A 17,419-nucleotide genomic window follows, 5' to 3' on the forward strand; every position below is an offset into this window, starting at 1 on the left:
GGCACCCACGGCCCTGCCATCAGCAGCCACGTGGGCGTCGGCTCGCACGGAGGGTGGGTGTCCAGCATGAGGGGACTCGGGGCTGACGCCGTGGTGTGGGTCTAAGCAGTGAAGCAGGGGGCACAGGAGAGAGTCTGGGCTCAGAGGCACTCGGGGCATCCACGGAGAGGTCGCGGGAGGCCCCCGCAGGGCAGCAGAGACCACACAGACACGGCCCCTGATAGCAGGTGCATCCAAGACTTTATTTGTAGACAACAAAGGGGTCTGGCCAAGCTGGCCAGAGACTCCTGTCTCGGCCTCTGTCATGCCCGGTCCTGAAGGCCCCCACAGCTCCTGCCACTGTGAGTTGTGGCAGCACCCACACCTGCGGCAGAGTCCGGTCCCTAGAGGGTGGACATCTCCCAGGGAAGCCTGGGCTCGCACAGTCACCTCCCTGAACCAGGGGCTTGCATGGCGCCCCCAGGCCAGCGCGAGGCCCTGTCGGGCATGGCAGGCTGCCCCGGCCGTGGGGGCCCACGGTGGATGTGCTGTTCATGACGAGCTCACGCGTCAGGACAGGAAGTGAGGCTGCCGGTCCCAGTGGCCCCTCGACTCCGAACTGTCCCTGTCCCGAGGTCTCTCGGCCACCTGAGATGAGTCCATGTGGCCAGCTGAAGCAGGGTCCACCTAGACTGACCTTGCTCAGCAGTCCAGGCCCGCGTGGGCCTCGGGGTCAGCCGAGTCATGTGCAGGCCACTGGAGAGCACAGCCCAGGCGCCATGGGGCCCCCAGGGACAGCCCAGCCCTGAGCGTGGAGCCACAGGCCGGGTCTGGGGTCAGTAGTGAGCCCCGAACAGGGTGGCCGCCCTCTGAAGGATGGGCTTCTGGTTCCCATACAGCGGGATGCGCCTGTCCACCACCTGCCACTGGATGGACATCCCTGGGTCGCCGACCTGCAGGTCCTGGGAGACAAAGGCAGAGCTCACTGCCCGCCTGCGCTGAGCCCACGGCCCCGCCTGTGGCTGCTCATCCGCTCTCCCTCCCATCCCGCAACCCTCCCCCCAGTCCCTCGTGGCCACTGTCCCACCCCCCGACCCACTGTCTGCTGTCTATCTCCCCTGGGGCTGCGGTGCTTCCGAGGCAAGACTCTGACCCCCCAGTGCCACCATCTTCTGGTCCTGGGCTCTGGCCCCAGCACCCCCTGGGAGGCCCCTCCCCCACCTTGCCCCGCCCTCCTGGAGCCAGCCCCCTACCGAGTTCAGCCTAGTCAGCTCCACATCCTGCTGGTCCTGGAAGTGGACGCTCACGGCCACCGTCTCGATCCAGGCGTTGTCCGTGTTCCTGGGGTCGTCCACGTACCCTTTGTACACCTGCAGGGGCACAGCGGCAGTGAGCAGGTGCCCCCGCCCCGTCCCACCCGGGGCCCTCGCTTCCTCTTCCCCTGAGCCTCGGGGACCCCACCCGCCCGGCCTTGGCCTCTGGAGCCAGCGGAAGGGCTCGGTGGAACACTGTAAACACCGCTCGGTGAGACAAGCCAGACGCCAGCGCCGCGGGTGCCAGGAGTCCTCTGCACCCACTGTGCACAACAGGCCGTCCGTGGGCCGGGGTTGGGAAGGCTGCGGCCCCCCCCCCCGATGCAGGAGTGGAGGGAGCCCCTGCGGAGGGTCCCCACGGGGCAGAGGGGCGCTGCTGACCCCGCGCCACCTGTGCCCCTCCCATGGCCCTCCCAGCCACAGGGCCCAGGCCGCCCCTACCTCGGTGCCCTGCCGCAGCAGGTTCTCAAAGGGCAGCCAGCACGCCTGCCCCAGCACCTGCTTCAGCTTCCGGGGCAGCGTTTCCCCTGGCTCCCGGGAGCCCTGGGCAGAGCGGGGAGAAGGCAGGTCAGCAAGGCGCCCGAGCCGGATCCCAGGCCGCCCGGGGGCCCAGCAGCACTGGCCACCTGCCCGGTCAGGGCAGCCGGCCAGCCCCGGGGAGCTGAAGGCAGACGGGGCTCTGGCAGCCCGGCGTCGGCTGTCTCCAGGCTGCAGTGACACTGCCCAGAACCCACCGTCCACGTCAGCTTCCGAGCGCCGGTGCAGCCCGAGCAGGGCCACCACTTTGCAGGGCAGGGGCAGCGCCCACGATCCCAGGCCTGGGTCACACGCTCGGGCCCCCGAGGCCACCCTGGCACAGCCTGGCTGCCTCCTCAGTCCGCAGTCCCAGGCCCAGCTCTGGCTCCCCCCAGGCTGCCGCGTGGCCCTGCCACACCCACCCCGGACTCGGCTGTCACTCAGCTGCCCGCTGAAGCACACAGGGGTCGCTGGCGACTGTCACGCCCGGCCCACCTCAGCCCGCTGGGGCACTCCCGGCACTGGGGAGCACAGGCAGTCCCCTGCAGAGGCAGGACGCTGGGAGACTCATCAGAACACCCCGCAGTGTCCAGCTGGAGTAGACGGGGCTGCTGGGCAGCAGGGCCCCGACGGAAGTGCCTGAGAGCGTAGGGTGTGTAGGGGCAGGAACCCCAGGACGAGGGGACCCCAAAGCTAAGAGCTCCTCCAGCCAGTGGCAGGGTCCTGGCCCCACTGCACGGCTGCCCCTGCACACCCAGACCCCCGCGCCTCGCCTGGGGCTGGTCCTCCTGGCAGGACGAGCGCCTCGGGCCCTCTGGACAGGGCAACCCGGGAGAGGACAGGAGTGGCCGGAGCCACTGGACAGGAAAGACCTGGCCTGCCGCTGGGTTCTGTCTGCTGCCCCCAGGAGCCTCCCATGCGGTCGGCCCTCAGCCTCACGGCCAGCGCTGGCCCTGGGCAAGGCAGCCAGTCGCAAACCCCAGGCAGCGGGAGGGCGGTGGCCAGCTGAGGTGCCTGTGAGGGGCCCTCCCGACCCGCCCAGTCCCTGCACGTGCTCCAAGGAGGGGTTCCGGCCAGCAGACAGCCTGCACCCACTGTCCTTCAACCCCAGGCGAGGGCCTGGGAGACAGACGAACGGCGCCGGCGCGGCGCGGTGCGGCCAGGCTCACCCCCGGCAGGGCCCAGTGCTCCCAGCGCGGGCGCTTCAGCACCAGCACCTCCAACATCTTCCTGCCACTCTGCCTGCAGATGGCGCCATCCTGGTTGCGCCGCCACCTGCCAGAGGGAGCATGATGGGGGGGGTCAGCTTCCCCAAGCCCTGACCCCGCCTGAGGGCCCCGGACCCTCTACCCAGCACAGGTCCGGACCCTGTGGAGAACAGGTCCCGGACTGTGGAGACGCGGCCTGAGTCTGCCTGGGCGGGAAGGACCCCAGGCGCCTCCCTCAAGCCCGGGGCTGGGGTCTGCCTGGGACCCAGCGGGGCACGGTGCTCACTGCGTGATCACAGGGTGCAGCTGGTGGTTGGGCCCAAAGTAGCGGAGGCTCCCGCGTCCACGCAGCCCCGTGCGGCCCATGGGGTTCCTGGGGGGGACAGGGCTGGGCTCAGGAGGGTGACGGAGTCGGGGAGAGGGGCGCAGAAGGGGGTCCTGGCTGGGCTGTGCCAGAACAACGCCTGCTTTGCCAAGAGGCAAGCCCGGGGGAGTCGGGCAGGGGCCACACTCACAGGGGCAGCCCCTCCTGCACGGCGTAGGCCCCGTGGAAGCTCTGGCGGTCAGTCAGGCCGTCCACCGCATTGTAGCTGATCTTGGACCGAGGCTCCAGGGCACTGGGTGCAGGAGGAGAGGATGGGTGCTGGTGAGAGGGGAGTGGAGAGGGCGTAGGCTGCCCCCTCCCCCACAGCCTGGCCCACCCCACAGGCCATCTGCAGCCCCCTGGCCTCCCCAAGCCAGGAACGAAGCAGACGCTGGCCGGGTCTGTCCCTCAGAGGCGCCCCGGGCCCCCCGGAGACTCGCACTCACTCTCCCGTGGGGTCCGTGGCGGCCGTGTAGCAGGGGGGGTCGTAGATGGGGAACTCCGTCTGCAGGGAAGCGTGGCCCCCTCAGGTGTGTACCCAGGGGTGGAGCACCCAGCTGCGAGCTGGGGTGACTGAGGAAGGGGCTCAGCAAGGACCCCCATGCCCGGGGAAGCCGGGAGGGGGCAGGGGTGGGACTCAGCAGGAGGCAAGGAGTCCACGTGGGGAGAAGGCACCGGGAGCAACAGCCCAGAATGTTCCAGAAGGGCCAGCAGGCAGGGGCACCCCTCAGTGCCAGCACCCCCTTCCCTGTCCCTGGGGGGCTCCCCCTCTTCCACACCTGGAGCCCAGCGTGGAGGTGGAAGGGGTTGGGGATTCGGGGGAGGGGGTCAGGGATGGGGGTAGGGAGTACCAGGCCGGGGGGCGGAGCCAGGGTCGGAGGGGGTCAGGGATGGGGGCGGAGGGGGTCAAGGGTGGAGGCAGGGGGTCAGGGGCAGGGGGTCAGGGCCAGGGGCGGGGGCGTGCCAGGGTCCAGGGCGGGGGCGTGCCAGGGTCCAGGGCGGGGGCGTGCCGGGGTCAGGGCGGGGGCGTGCCAGGGCCAGCGTGGCTGTGCAGAGCCCAGGCCACAGCTCCCTGTGTGCCCTCTGTGCCTCAGCTGTGGGGCTGCAGCGACCCCTCCTGGCCCGGGCCGGGTTCTCACCTCCCAAGGCACCTTCTCGTTGGGCACGGGGAAGCGGGAGACGGGGCTGTCGGGGTAGGGCAGGTGCCGGGCGTTGATGTGGTAGCCGTCACCCAGTTCCTCCGCCTTCCTCCGGCTGCCAGCCTCTTCATCCGGCTCCTCCGCGGCCTTCTGGGGTGCTGGGAACAGCCACACGGACGTGAGGCACAGCCGAGCCCGGGGCCAGCGGGACGGGGGCTCCCTCTGCTGCCCTTGGCCCAAAGCTCCTGGGCCACCTCACCTCCCCAGAGCCAGACAGCCAAGCCGGCCACAAGTGGGCACCCCTGCCCGGGGCCTTGCACCGGGATGGTGTCCCCGGCCGGCCCCTGCCTCTGTGCCCGGCAAGGAGCAGAGCCCACAGGCTGCTGGCCACAGAGGCCCCCCAGTGAGCGTGGGCGGACGCGCCCTGGGGCCGCTCAGGTTTCTCTGCCAGCTGCAAGTTGAGGAGGACAGACAGCTGTCACTCAGCCCACCCAGGGACCAGGCCTGGGGTGACTGCAGGAGCTGCCCAGCCCCCGCCCATTGCAGGAGCCCAGCAACCTGGCCAGGTCGGGGGCAGGCTGCACCTGCATGCCCACAGCGGTGGAACAGGCCTGTGGGGCTCAGGCGCAGGTGCCCCCAAAGCCTCCCCCAGCCCAAGCAAGAGCCCCGCCAGCTGCCCCCAGACTCCACAGCTCACAGGCTGGCCCAAACCATCCACAGCACGGCCACGCTCACCCAGGGTGGGGACATCAGCCTCCGAGCCAAAGCCACTATCCCGCAGGGCCCTCACGATCCAGTGCAAGGCTCTGGCCGTCTGGGCCACCTGGAAGGCAAAGCCCAGGGCAGGTGGGTCAGCACCTGCTGCCCGCGCCCGGCCAGCAAGGCCAGGGCATTGCGTACACCCGGACGGAAAGAACAAGCCGCCGCCCCGCAGCCTGCACACTGACAGGATGTGAAGGAAGGGTGCTGTCCACACCCCTGCGGCTGGCAGGCAGCCACAGCCAGGGCAGACACGGAGCCAGGAACCAGCCTGAGGCCCACAAGGGACGCATCTGAACCTGGGGTCGGGGGGGAGCCTCCTCGGGGGTGGAGTCCTCTGCGCCCCCTCCCCAGGAAATAGCGACAAAGGCCGAGTGTGCAGCCACAGGAGCCACCATGATGCACCCAGAGACGCAGCTCGGTGGCCCCTCGGCCTACATGAGGTGTCGGTGAGGCGAGGACCCCAGGGAGCTCGCCGGGGCTCAGGGGGCAGGGCCGGGCAGGCAGACCCCATCACACAAGGGCTGGAGGCAGCAGCACCGGTGACACTGTGCGGACGGCACCCGGAAACCCAAGCGGGAGCCGGCGCTGGCTGCCTGGGGTGGGCAGGGGCTGAACGATGCTCAGTGTCAAGTGGACCAGTGGTGGTGAGGGGGTGCCTGGGGCTCCGCTGAGGTCTGCCCAGGGCACCCAGCTGCCGTGAGGCCGCAGAGCCGCCCTGCTCCAGCCTCTGGGCGAGGACGAGGGCCCGGCCTCGGCAGGACGGCGCCACCTGGTGGCCTCCTGCCCATGGACACCCTCGGTGCTGCCGCCCAGCCAGCGCACCACCAGCACCCTAAGGAGGCCCGAAGAGGGGAGCAGGGTTCCCGCAACGCGAGGGCAGCAGCGGCCACTGCGGGAGGCTTGGCTGGAGCTCAGGAAGGTCCTCCTCCGGCTGCCCGCGCAGACCTCTCTGCCTGCAACGCCGTCTTCACGCCGCCAGCAGGAAGCACCCGCCCCGCCCCGCCCCACCAGGGCCCGCCCACAACCCACCTGCTCCTCCAGGGAAGCCAGTCTCTGCTCCACCGAGCCCAACTGCTTCAGGGGGTCCACGTCCAGCAGGTCCACCATAGTGTCCACCCTGAAAGAGGGCACAGCTGAGCCGGCCGCAGCCAGGCCACGGCAGAGGCCTGAGGCCGGCTCTGCGGCGGTGGCTCTCACGTCCGTCAGCTTCCTCTTCACATGAAAGCTCCTCTGGCCCGGTGCCCCCTGCCCAGTGCCCGGTGCCCCCTGCCCCCTGCCCGGTGCCCCCTGCCCCCTGCCCAGTGCCCCCTGCCCCACGGGGAGGGGCCTCAGCGCACAGACTACCTGGGCTCCCAGGCCTCGCCTCGGAGGGTCGACAGGGAGAGAAGCGAGGACAGAACTGCACACACCTGAGCCACTCCCCTCGTTTGCCACCAAGTCACAAATGGCTGAGTCCCTGCTGGGCACGGCTGGGTGTGTGGAGGCGGGAGGGGGCGGGGCAAAGCTGTTGTTTGGGGCGTGTTTGCTGTTTGTCTTATTTTGCTACAACATAGGAATTTCACCCAACCCTGGCTCGCTGCGTTCATTTGTTTTCATTGGCACAGGCAGAGAGAGATCTCGCACTTGCTAATCCACTCCGCAAATGCCCGCAACAGCCAGGGCTGGGTCAGGCTGAAGCCAGGAGCCTGGACCTCAAGTCCGGTTCTCCCGCGTGGATGGAAGGGACCCGAGTACTTGAACCATCGCCTGCTGCCCCCGGGGCGTGCGTAGCAGGGAGCTGGGACTGCCAGCACAGGCAGGGCTCAGACCCGGGCCCTCCGAGGGGGCACGAGCACCCGTCCAGAGCTGTGTTTGCGGTGGAGCACCCGTCCCAGGTTCTGTCGGCTCTTCCCGCCCACGCGCGGCCTGAGGCCCCATGTCAGCTCCTGTGATAGCGTCAGAAGCATTTCAGAACCGGCCAGCGTCGCGGAGGAGACCTCTAAACAGTCGAAGAGAGCACCCCACGGAAAGACTGGCCGTTTGTCCGGCTCGCTAACACACGAGAGCGACTTCCCGCCCGCCTCGTCCGCCCAGCGCCCGGATCGTGCCGGGCACTTTCCGTGCTCCCCATGGCACCACTCACTAGGAGATGCGCAGACCCCAGCCGCCGGCCCTGCCGCGTGCTCGGCTCAGCCACGAGGCAGCGAGTCCTGGCACGGCACAGTACAGCAGCCCCGCCCCGGGCCTCACACCTTTCACCAGGCCACAGGGAGCAGGCAGCTCGGCCAGGGGGCCTGCTAAGGGCTGCGGAAACCAGGGCTTCTAACCAGCCCGAGGGACAGCTCAACACCCCAGGCGCCAGGCCAGCTCTGTCGCCATCTGCAGGCCCATCTTGGTGTTCTGAGCTCCTTCCACCCCAGGCCGGGGCTCCGGCATCAGACAGCCCTGAGGCTCCTGCAGCTGCGAGGTCCGGGGCAGGCGGGGCTCGGAGCTGGCGTCCGGCGCCCGTTTCTTCGGGTGCAGCCTCGTTCCTTAAGGCAGGACACTGCAATGTCAGGGGCTCACCCTAAATCCAGGCTGCCTCTGGGGTCTCCACTTACGCCTCAGTAGAGCAAGATGGTCCAGCGGCCGCGCCCAGTCACAGGGCCCTGCCACTCAGTGGTCCTGGCCATCTCGCGCCGACCCTGCTGGTCATCAGCATGGCCAGGGCCTCCCAGCAGCAGGGCTGTGTCATGGACGTTCCCAGAAACACCCCGAGCCCAGCCCCGGCCACAGCCACGGTCCAAAGTCCAATGACACCAGACAAGGCCATCGGTGGAGGTCGCTCTTGGCCAGGGAAGGTCTGAGAAGGTGCTCGGAGGTCACAGGCACCCCAGAAACTGGACATCGAGGCTGAGCCGGCCTGCAAACCAGCCACCCCAGGGCCCTGCGACCCTGCTGCGCCAGGGCTAGCGGCAGCTCCAGGTCACCGGGGAGCGTGTGGGACTCTGTCCCTGCCCTCACGGAGCTCACACCTTCATCCAACCAACCCAGCAACACGCCGGCCCACTCACGCACAACCAGCAGCCCACACTTGGAATTTTAAAAGAGCAAGGTGTGGGGACAGAGGTGAAAGGCACGGAAGTTCTCTGATGAAGTGACACGTGAAAGACAGGTGACAGCAAGTCCCGCCTCCCCGGGGAGAAGCTTCCCAAGCAGAGGGCATGCCAAGGGCTGAACTTACTGTCTGGCGCCCAACTACCGCCAACAGGGCATGTGTGTCTGGCCCACTCAGTGTGGGGCCTGTGAAGGACCTTGGCCATCAGCTTCACTCCGAGGTCCTTACCACGTCAGTAGCAGCAGTAGCACTCTCACCACCATCATCATCAACACCACCATCACCACCCTCACCACCATCATCACCCTCACCACCATCATCACCATCACCACCACCATCACCACCCTCACCATCATCACCACCACCACCACCACCACCACCATCACCACCACCACCACCATCACCATCACCATCATCACCACCACCACCACCACCACCATCACTACCATCACCACCCTCACCACCACCATCACCACCATCATCATCACCACCACCATCACCACCATCATCACCATCATCACCCTCACCACCATCATCATCACCACCATCATCTATCATCATCACCTTCACTACTACCATCACCTTCATCATCATCACCACCATCACCACCCTCACCACCCTCACCACCATCATCACCACCATCATCACCACCACCATCACGATCATCACCACCACCATCACCATCATCACCTTCACTACTACCATCACCTTCATCACCATCACCATCATCATCACCACCACCATCACCACCATCACCACCATCATCACCATCATCACCAGCACCATCACCACCATCACCACCACCATCATCACCATCATCACCATAATATGATCACCACTATCACCATCACCAATGACCTTCATCATCACCATCCTCACCTCCATCATAACCACCATCACTACGTCACCCTCCCCCTCCTCACGACCATCAGCACCCTCCCCATCCTCACCACCACCATCGTCATCTTCACCATCATCTCCATCCTCACATCATCACCCTTGTCACCACCCACAGCACGAGTGAGGACGAGAGCAAAAGCATAACCACCGTGCTGGCCAAGCACTGGCCACGGCTCGAGCATAACCTGTGCCGGCGCTGTACTAGCCCAAGCCCAGCAGCCCGCAACAGCAGCAGCTGACCCATGCCACTGTGGTCGGCAGCCAGAGATCAGGTGAGGCAGGTGAGGGACCACAGAGGCGGGGCGTCCGTCCATGCTCCCCCTGCCCCAGGACCCCCTCTCCATCGCCTGCAGGAGCCCTGCCTCCTCCTCCCTCCCTCACTGAGGGGCTGGCGCCAGGCGGGGGACACACACTGACAGCAAGCCCAGAGGCCAGCTGTCCCTGGGGTGCCTGCCTGGCTGTGGGGTCGGGCGAGGAGAGAGGGGGCACAAAGACCTACCTGGGGAGGGGGCAGTGTGAGAAAACCGAGGGAGGATGGAGAGGGCGGCGCCGAGCTCCGGGGCTGGGCGGGGGCTGGGCAGGCTGTGCACACCCACTTCCCCAGGCGTGTGCCTCCGCCCGGCCCCACTCAGCCCGCCACGGCTCGCCCTCCCGGGCCCCTGCTGGCACCGGCCGGCTCCCGTACCTGCTGCTGATGTCCTGGATCCTGTGCTCCGGGCTCTGCCTGTGCTGCGACTGCTGGCTCTGCAGGTAGTTCTCCTTCAGGTACATCTCCCAGGACAGCAGCTCAGCCTCCTCGGTTTTCTCCAGCGTCTTCTCTGCGGGGGCCGGGCACCGGGCACCACCGGGGTCAGGGTCCGCACACGCACCGGGCAGCCAGGGCCGGGCCGGGGGAGCTGCCGCGCCCACCCCCTGCGCCGGAGTGCCCGGGACTCACTGAGCTTCCTGCGCGGCTTGGCCCGGGCCTTCAGGAAGACCCTCCTGAGCAGGAGCTGCAGGTGGCTGAGCAGGATGAGCGGGGGCGGGGCCGGCGGCCGGCCGTGGTACTCCTCGATCAGGTCGTGGCGCTGGAACTTCCAGATCTGGTCCGTGTGCTCCTGCACCTGCTGGAACGTGTAGCTGCCGGGGCGAGAGGCAGGCAGCACCGTGAGGGGTCTTCTGGAGCCTCGGGGGGCCGTCCCAGGACGGCAGAGCCCAGAGCCCAGCACACCGTGGGGGGCAGCGCAGTACCGGCCAGGACCCAGCAAGCTGCAGAGCTGCCAGTCCCCTGGGAGCTGAGCACACGCAGGGTGAGCGCCTGCAGCTCCCAGGTTGGACAAAGCTCACGGGCACGGAAGACAGTGCGTGTCTGTCGGGGGAGGGGCACTGTGTGCCTTGAGCTCAGAGAGGAAGGGGCTCATCCGGGCTCTACCGAGCACAAGGACGGGTAGGTGGGCATCCTGGGGGTGGGGCTCTCGGCACAGCGGGAGAGGCCAGGGCGCAGAGGCCACAGGCGTGAAACGCACGGGTATGCACACACATACACGCACACACATGCATACACACACGCACACACACAGGAACGCACACACACACATGCGCACACACATGCATACATACACACGCACACACAGGAACGCAGACACACACATGCGCACACACATGCATACATACACACGCACACACACAGGAATGCAGACACACACATGCACACACACATGCATACACACATACATGCACACACAGGAACGCAGACACACACATGCATGCACACACACACAAACCCTCACTGCCGCGGGGACAGGGCCCTGCCATGCCCAAGCCTCTGCCCCAGGGCTCCGGCCCACGTGGGGGCTCTGTGTCCGGAGATGCTAGGACAGAAAAGGCCACTGAGTGGAGAGGGAGAGAAGCAGGGCCTGACCAAGCCAGGGTGAGGGGTCTGCATGAGGGTCTCCATGCGCTCTGTGGGCCAGGAGGGCTTTCTGGGGGGATACGGGGTGTGGCAGGAGAGGTGGGGACCCCGGGGGCCATCTGTCAGGGCTGCGGCCAGGAGCCAGCCCCTCATTCCCCCCTGCCCCCCACCTCCACCACCAGCAAGCGCTCTCTGCTTCACAAAGACAGCAAATACTCTCGAAGCCCTAGCCAAGACGGGATGCTTCCAGACGCCAAGGATGGGGTCGGCGCCGAGAGACAGCCGGTGAAGCCGCCACCTGCCGCCCGGCGATCCCAGCGACCCCGGCATCCCGCAGGCTCCACCTCCAGCCCCGCTCCCTGCTCATGGCCTGGGAAGGCAGCAGAGGGTGGCCCAGGTGCTTGGGGCCCTGCTCCCGTGCGGGAGACCCGGATGGAGCCCCCGGCCTCAGCCTGGCCCAGCCTGCCACTGTAGCATCTGGGGAGGGCACGGGGATGAAAGACCCTCTGTCTCTTTCTCTCCCTTGCTCTCCTGCCTGCCAACAACAAAAACCAAGGGTTCCCAGAAAACCCTAGAAACGCCCTTCCCCAGGGCCTGGCTCGGGGCTGCCCGGCCTCCTGCCTCCGCTGCCGCTGCCCCGTCCGCCTGCCAACCTCCTGCCTCCCTCACACCACCCTGCGCTGACACTGCAGCACCCCGATAATCCTGGACAGGCCCTTAACTCACCCATCCCCGCGGGCTCAGGGGACCAGGATGTGCACATCCCTGGGGCCCAGCTCCCCACTGGGCACACAGCACAGTGACGCCACAGCACCCCCAGGTGTGCCCACGGGTAGCTGCCCAGCGGCCAGGCGCACAAGGAGCAGCGGGGCTGAGAAAGCCCTCACGGTGCTGGAGAACCAGACCCCAACTCCAGGGAGACGCCCCGAGGAAGCTGCAGGCCGGCGCGGCCAGAGGTGGGCAGCAGGCGCAGCAGGGACACGGCTGTGGGCAGCCAGCAAGTTCTGGGGCGTGCACTGAGTCACACGGCGTCCCCACAGCCGCTCAGCAGGAACGGGGCCCACCGCGGCCTGCAGGGAGCGAGAAGGCGCCGGGCCCCGGGCCCCGCCCACCGGCGCTCACTTGAACATGGCGATGAGCAGGTTGAGCAGCAGGATGTTGGTGAAGAGCAGGTAGAGGCAGAGCAGGGTGACCGTCAGCCACTGCGGGAAGGCGGGCAGCTGCCGCGTCTCATCGCTCTCGGGGCACTTGGGCTTGTAGGGGTCGGTGCCATTGGGGCTGCACTGGTCCAGGTTGAAGTCCACGCCTGGCATTGGCAAAGCCGAGAGAGTGGAGTCACGGGGGTGCCTGGCCACCCGGTCACCACAGAGGGTCCCCAGGACACGGGGCACCTCGGGAGCCCGGGCTCCTGGCAGCTGGCTCCGAGGGATACCCCAAGCCGGAGCTGCCCCAGGCTCTCCCCGGACCCCAGCCAGGGCTCAGCAGAGGACACAGATGCAGCCCCAGGAGCTTAGCTCGGTGGGAAAGGATCGGCAACCATTCACAGCCATCACAAAGAGCAGCGAGAACGGCAGCGGCCGCCGTGGGGAGCGCATCAGAAGTCAGCCAGCTGAGCAATGCGATGCGAACGTGTCCCCAGCTGTGGCGCTGAAACCGCCGAGGAGGGGCCGGCTCTGGTGTAGCCGGTAAAGCTGTGCCTGTGACGCCAGCATCTCACGCCAGCACTGGTCCTAGTCCTGGCCATCCAGGACTTCCCATCCAGCTCCCTGCTAGTGCACCTGGGAAAGCAGTGGAAGATGCTCAAGTGTTTGGGCCCCTGCACCTCTGTAGGGACCTGGAAGACGCTCCTGGCTCCTGGCTTTGAATTGGCGCAGCTCCAGCCATTTGGGGAGTGAGCCAACGGATGGAAGACCTCTCTCTGTGTCTCTATTACTGTGCCTTTCAACGGGAGGGAGTGAGGGAGGGAGGGAAGGAGGGACACAGATGGCTTCCCAGGTGAATCATCCAGGTGTTGAAGGCGGAGCTTAGCCCAGGCCTCCACAAACTCTTCCCAGCCAGTGTGTGGGAGCAGCGGGACCCTGGCACCCAAACCAGACTGGCGCGTTCCAGACAGCACAGACCCACGGCCCATGTGAAGCCAGTGCAAGCAAGTGAACTGAGCAACCTGGAGGAAGTCCCACGACGTGACAAGGGAGCTGCATCAGAGGAACTCAGCCAGCCACATGCCATGTCCACCGGCCACACACCACATCCACCGGCCACACGTCACACCAACTCCAACTGGCCATGTGTCACCGGCCACGTGCCACGGACACGTGCCACATACCATGTCCACAGCACGAAGCACAGAAGCCACAAGGATGCTTCCCCAGGGGCAGACAAGGCAAGCACCCCGGGGGCCAGGGACAGGAGAATTCCTTCTACCCGATAAAGGACACTCGTGAGGCCTTGCCCAGCCTCGCCCTGCCCCGGGGGGCGCCCCCAAGCCAGGAGCCAGGCAGAGACTCGGCTCTGGATCGTTCTACTCCCAGGTTCCAGGCAGGACGACTAGGAAGGGACAGGACAGGCATCCAGCCTGGAACGGAACCCGTGAGGTCCCGTGCGCAGGTGACGTGGTCCTGTGTAGGACACCCCCGCCAAACCCCGACAGAGCACAGAATGCATCACGGTTTCAATGCAAAACACCACGTGCTTCACGGGGGATTCAACATTGAAAATGAAGACGGCCGGCAACTCTATTCAGAATGACGTGGAAAAGCAGGAAATCCTTGGGGATGCGTGACGTGGAAGACGGCAACACGCGGCTCAGAGCAAGGTCTAGGGGCACGGGGACCTGTGCCGTGGTCAGAGTCCCCCACGCCTGAGAGCTGGCGCAAACTCCCTGCGGGTCCAGCGGACTCAGAACAACCTCGAAAGAATGAAGTTGGACGACTCACGCTTCCCAGCCCCAACTTACTGCAAAGCTACAGAGCCCCTGCCGACAGGGCCCGACCCCAGGGACGGACACACTGACCCACCAGCACCCAGGGATGGACACATGGACCCACCGGCTCCTAGGGACAGACACACGGACCCACCAGCACCCAGGGACAGACACATGGACCCACCGGCTCCTAGGGACAGACACACGGACCCACCAGCACCCAGGGACAGACACATGGACCCACCGGCTCCTAGGGACAGACACACGGACCCACCAGCACCCAGGGACAGACACATGGACCCACCGGCTCCTAGGGACAGACACACGGACCCACCAGCACCCAGGGACAGACACATGGACCCACCGGCTCCTAGGGACAGACACACGGACCCACCAGCACTCGGGGATGGACACACGGACCCACCAGCACCCGGGGATGGACACACAGACCCACCAGCACTCGGGGATGGACACATGGACCCACCAGCACCCGGGGATGGACACACAGACCCACCAGCATCTGGGGATGGACACACAGACCCACCAGCACCCGGGGATGGACACACGGACCCACCAGCACCCGGGGATGGACACACAGACCCACCAGCACCCGGGGATGGACACACGGACCCACCAGCACCCGGGGATGGACACAGACCCACCTGCACCTGGGGACGGACATGCAGACCTATAGCACAGCGTCCAGACTCGTCAAGCAAACCCCCAGGCGATGGCCAGCTGTGGTTCCGCAGGGCGGGGACAGGGCAGTGAAGAAAGGCCACCCCCCACGGGCTGAGGAGGGACCCACAGCACACCGCGTGGAAAAATCCGCTTAACTGAATCGAAGGCTGCCACAGAGCCGGGGCCGTAAAACTCTCAGAAGAGGAAAACACAGCACGAGCCACAACCGGCGCTCAGCCGAACGCTTCTCACCTCCGACGCCCGGGCTCAGGCACGGGGACACCGACGGCCGACGGACTTCGCCACAACACGAGGCGCTGGCTCCTCGGGGAGCCCAGGGAAGCGGGGGCGGGGCACAGGAAAACCGCTTCCCAGCAGCCCCGGCCTCACGTGGGGCCCCCATGCCCGCCAAGCAGCCCTCTCGCCACGGAAGCTCGGCGCCCTGAGCGCTGGAGGCAGAGACCCCACCCCACCGCGTGGGGAGAGCGGGCAGCCACGGGGCCTCACGTGCTGCCACGGACACACAGGGGGCGCAGCGGGGCAGCTGCAGGTGCCCGTGTCCGTCTGAGCACTGGGTTTGATCCCTGACCCTGGCTCCCGGTCCCAGCTCCCTGCCACTCTGCACCCTGGGAGGCAGCAGGTGGGCTTCAAGTAGTTGGGTCCCTGCCACCCACGTGGGAGCCCTGGACCAAGTGCCCAGCTCCCAGCCCCAGCTGATGTGGGCATTTGGAGAGCGAACCAGCAAATGCTCACGGCCCACTGGTGCTGCCCCAGAGCGGCGGGGAGGGGAGGAGAGGACCAGGCAGTACTGAGTGTTGGGGCCGCTGGCGGCTGACACCCAGTGCCCAGGCCACACCGCGCCCACCTCTGATCTCAGCTCGGTGCATTCCGGGCCCCCCGGCAGGCACCCCCTCCCCAAAGGAACCACACAGGTCCCCTCGCTCTCCTCCATGCAGGCGTCACAACCCCGGGTCGACGCTGACCACCCCATAGGCCACAGGGGCAGCAGCTGGGCCCAGCCCTACCGTCGATGTAGGCGGGGATCTGGCCAAAGATGGTGAGGTAGGAGTGGTAGACGGCGCCCCGGAAGATCCAGTCCACACGCCTCTCATTGTGGATGAGGATGGCCTGCTTCGCCACCCCGAAGGACACTACCCACACGGCCAGCAGGAAGAGGAAGAAGAAGACGTCCTTCATCTGCCAAGACAGCGGCCGCCGCTGCAGCTCCCGCCACAGTGTGCACGGGGAGCAGCCCTGAGCGCTGGGTGCCCCCAAGGCGATGAGGGGCCCCGGGGGCGCCTGCAGCCGGATCAGGGGTCAGCCAAGAACCAGGAGCTGTGAGATCAGGAGGAGGTGGCATGCGGGCTGCGCAGGGCACCGGAGGGGCGGGCTGGGGGACTCGGGGCCCTGGGCGGTGTCCCCCGGGGACGCGTCCCCTCACCATGCGCCTCAAAATGATGATCTTGGGCCCCAACGTCTTGCTGACGGTGAAGATGTGCATGAGCCGCAGGCAGAACATGATAAAGGCCAGCGAGAGGACCACGCGCCCGGGGTACAGCGTGGCTGGGATGAGCCTGGGGGCGGGGGGCGCAGTGAGCCGTCTCAGCTCCCTCGCCAGCCATGGCCCCAGGACCTCGCTGTGTCCAGTCTGGGTGGGAGGTTGAGGGCAGAGCCCTGGGGACACGATGGGAACACGGCAGGCGAGGAGGTGTGGCCAGGCCCTCTGCTGGTTGGGAGCGGCCACAGCCTCACAGGGACATGAGGCCTCAATGACACCAAGTGACACCCATGGGGGTGACCTGGGGGCCCCAGTAGCACGCGCACCTCCCCCCCATGAACAGCCCACGGCTGCACACCTGCAGGTCAGCCCTGGATGGACCCCAGCCCGCCCACGGCCGTGCACTTTCAGGTCAGCCCTGCCACGAACAGCCCACGGCCACGTACCTGCAGGTCAGCCCCGCCACGAACAGCAGGATGGCAGCAACGTCCAGCTTGTTCCAGAAGCTGCTGAAGTACGAGGCCGCCATCTTCATCAGCCCGTACTCGTCAGGGCCACAGAGGAGCTGCAGAGAGCATGCCATTACCAGAAACCCTGCCCTCGGGGCAAGGGAGCCCAGGGAGTGCCCGCCCCCTGCGCCCCATGCTCCCGGGGGGGGGCCCGAGAGGGGAGGGGCAGCCGGGACAGTGGGGGAGCCCAGCTGCGGGCAGGTGGGCCAGCGGGAGACACAGGCTCAAGCACAGGACAAGTCGGTCTCCTCGGGGTCTCGGGGGCGTGGGGGACGCTGGACCCCATGGCAGGGGCGTGGCCACAGCGGGAGGCTGTGCAGGGCCAGGGCTGAGCTGCATTCGCCAGCCCCTCGGTCAGAGCGCTCGTCCCAGCCCCGGCTGCTGCACTCCACATCCGGCTCCCCTCTCCTGGCCTGGGGAGGCGCTGGACGACGGCCCCGTGACGGAGTCCTTGCCACCCCCCGGGGGCCTGGCTGCAGCTCCCGGCTCCTGGCTTCAGCCTGGCCCAGCTCTGGCTGTTGCAGTCACTGGGGGGTGAACCAGTGGACAGATCTCACCCCTCCCTCTCTCTCCCTCTCTCTCTGTTCTCTACCTTTCAAATAAATAAGAATAATCTTTTTAAAAATACACGAAAGCAAGAGGAGAGTGTGGCAGGGCCAG

General features: G+C 66.9%; 1 protein-coding gene and 1 non-coding gene across 4 annotated transcripts in view; both read right to left on the minus strand.

The window, feature by feature from the left end:
• Window positions 1–221: 221 nt before the first annotated feature.
• Window positions 222–17,419, minus strand: part of TRPM2 (transient receptor potential cation channel subfamily M member 2) — a 44,375-nt gene continuing 27,177 nt past the window's right edge. Inside the window, exons 19-34 of one of the 3 annotated variants that reach the window (XM_051839924.2) lie at window positions 16,697–16,815; window positions 16,194–16,326; window positions 15,778–15,949; window positions 12,271–12,454; window positions 10,195–10,376; window positions 9,943–10,075; window positions 6,311–6,398; window positions 5,255–5,342; window positions 4,520–4,677; window positions 3,827–3,885; window positions 3,532–3,633; window positions 3,303–3,389; window positions 2,978–3,083; window positions 1,734–1,835; window positions 1,233–1,349; window positions 222–941 (exon numbers count right to left, since the gene is read on the minus strand). In XM_051839924.2, the coding sequence (XP_051695884.2) occupies window positions 816–941; window positions 1,233–1,349; window positions 1,734–1,835; window positions 2,978–3,083; window positions 3,303–3,389; window positions 3,532–3,633; window positions 3,827–3,885; window positions 4,520–4,677; window positions 5,255–5,342; window positions 6,311–6,398; window positions 9,943–10,075; window positions 10,195–10,376; window positions 12,271–12,454; window positions 15,778–15,949; window positions 16,194–16,326; window positions 16,697–16,815 (1,956 nt within the window). In that variant the 3' untranslated portion in view covers window positions 222–815. Of the gene's footprint in view, window positions 942–1,232; window positions 1,350–1,733; window positions 1,836–2,977; window positions 3,084–3,302; window positions 3,390–3,531; window positions 3,634–3,826; window positions 3,886–4,519; window positions 4,678–5,254; window positions 5,343–6,310; window positions 6,399–6,625; window positions 6,955–9,942; window positions 10,076–10,194; window positions 10,377–12,270; window positions 12,455–15,777; window positions 15,950–16,193; window positions 16,327–16,696; window positions 16,816–17,419 lie in introns of those variants that run through there. The other 2 variants (XM_051839925.2, XM_070071769.1) reach the window with 2 other exon arrangements.
• LOC127489038 (Z6 small nucleolar RNA) lies at window positions 1,792–1,866 on the minus strand. The gene has a single exon (XR_007916962.1). It is a non-coding gene; the product is annotated as a Z6 small nucleolar RNA (small nucleolar RNA).

This window comes from Oryctolagus cuniculus, chromosome 4 (genome assembly GCF_964237555.1).
Source record: "Oryctolagus cuniculus chromosome 4, mOryCun1.1, whole genome shotgun sequence".
Lineage (NCBI taxonomy): Eukaryota > Metazoa > Chordata > Mammalia > Lagomorpha > Leporidae > Oryctolagus > Oryctolagus cuniculus.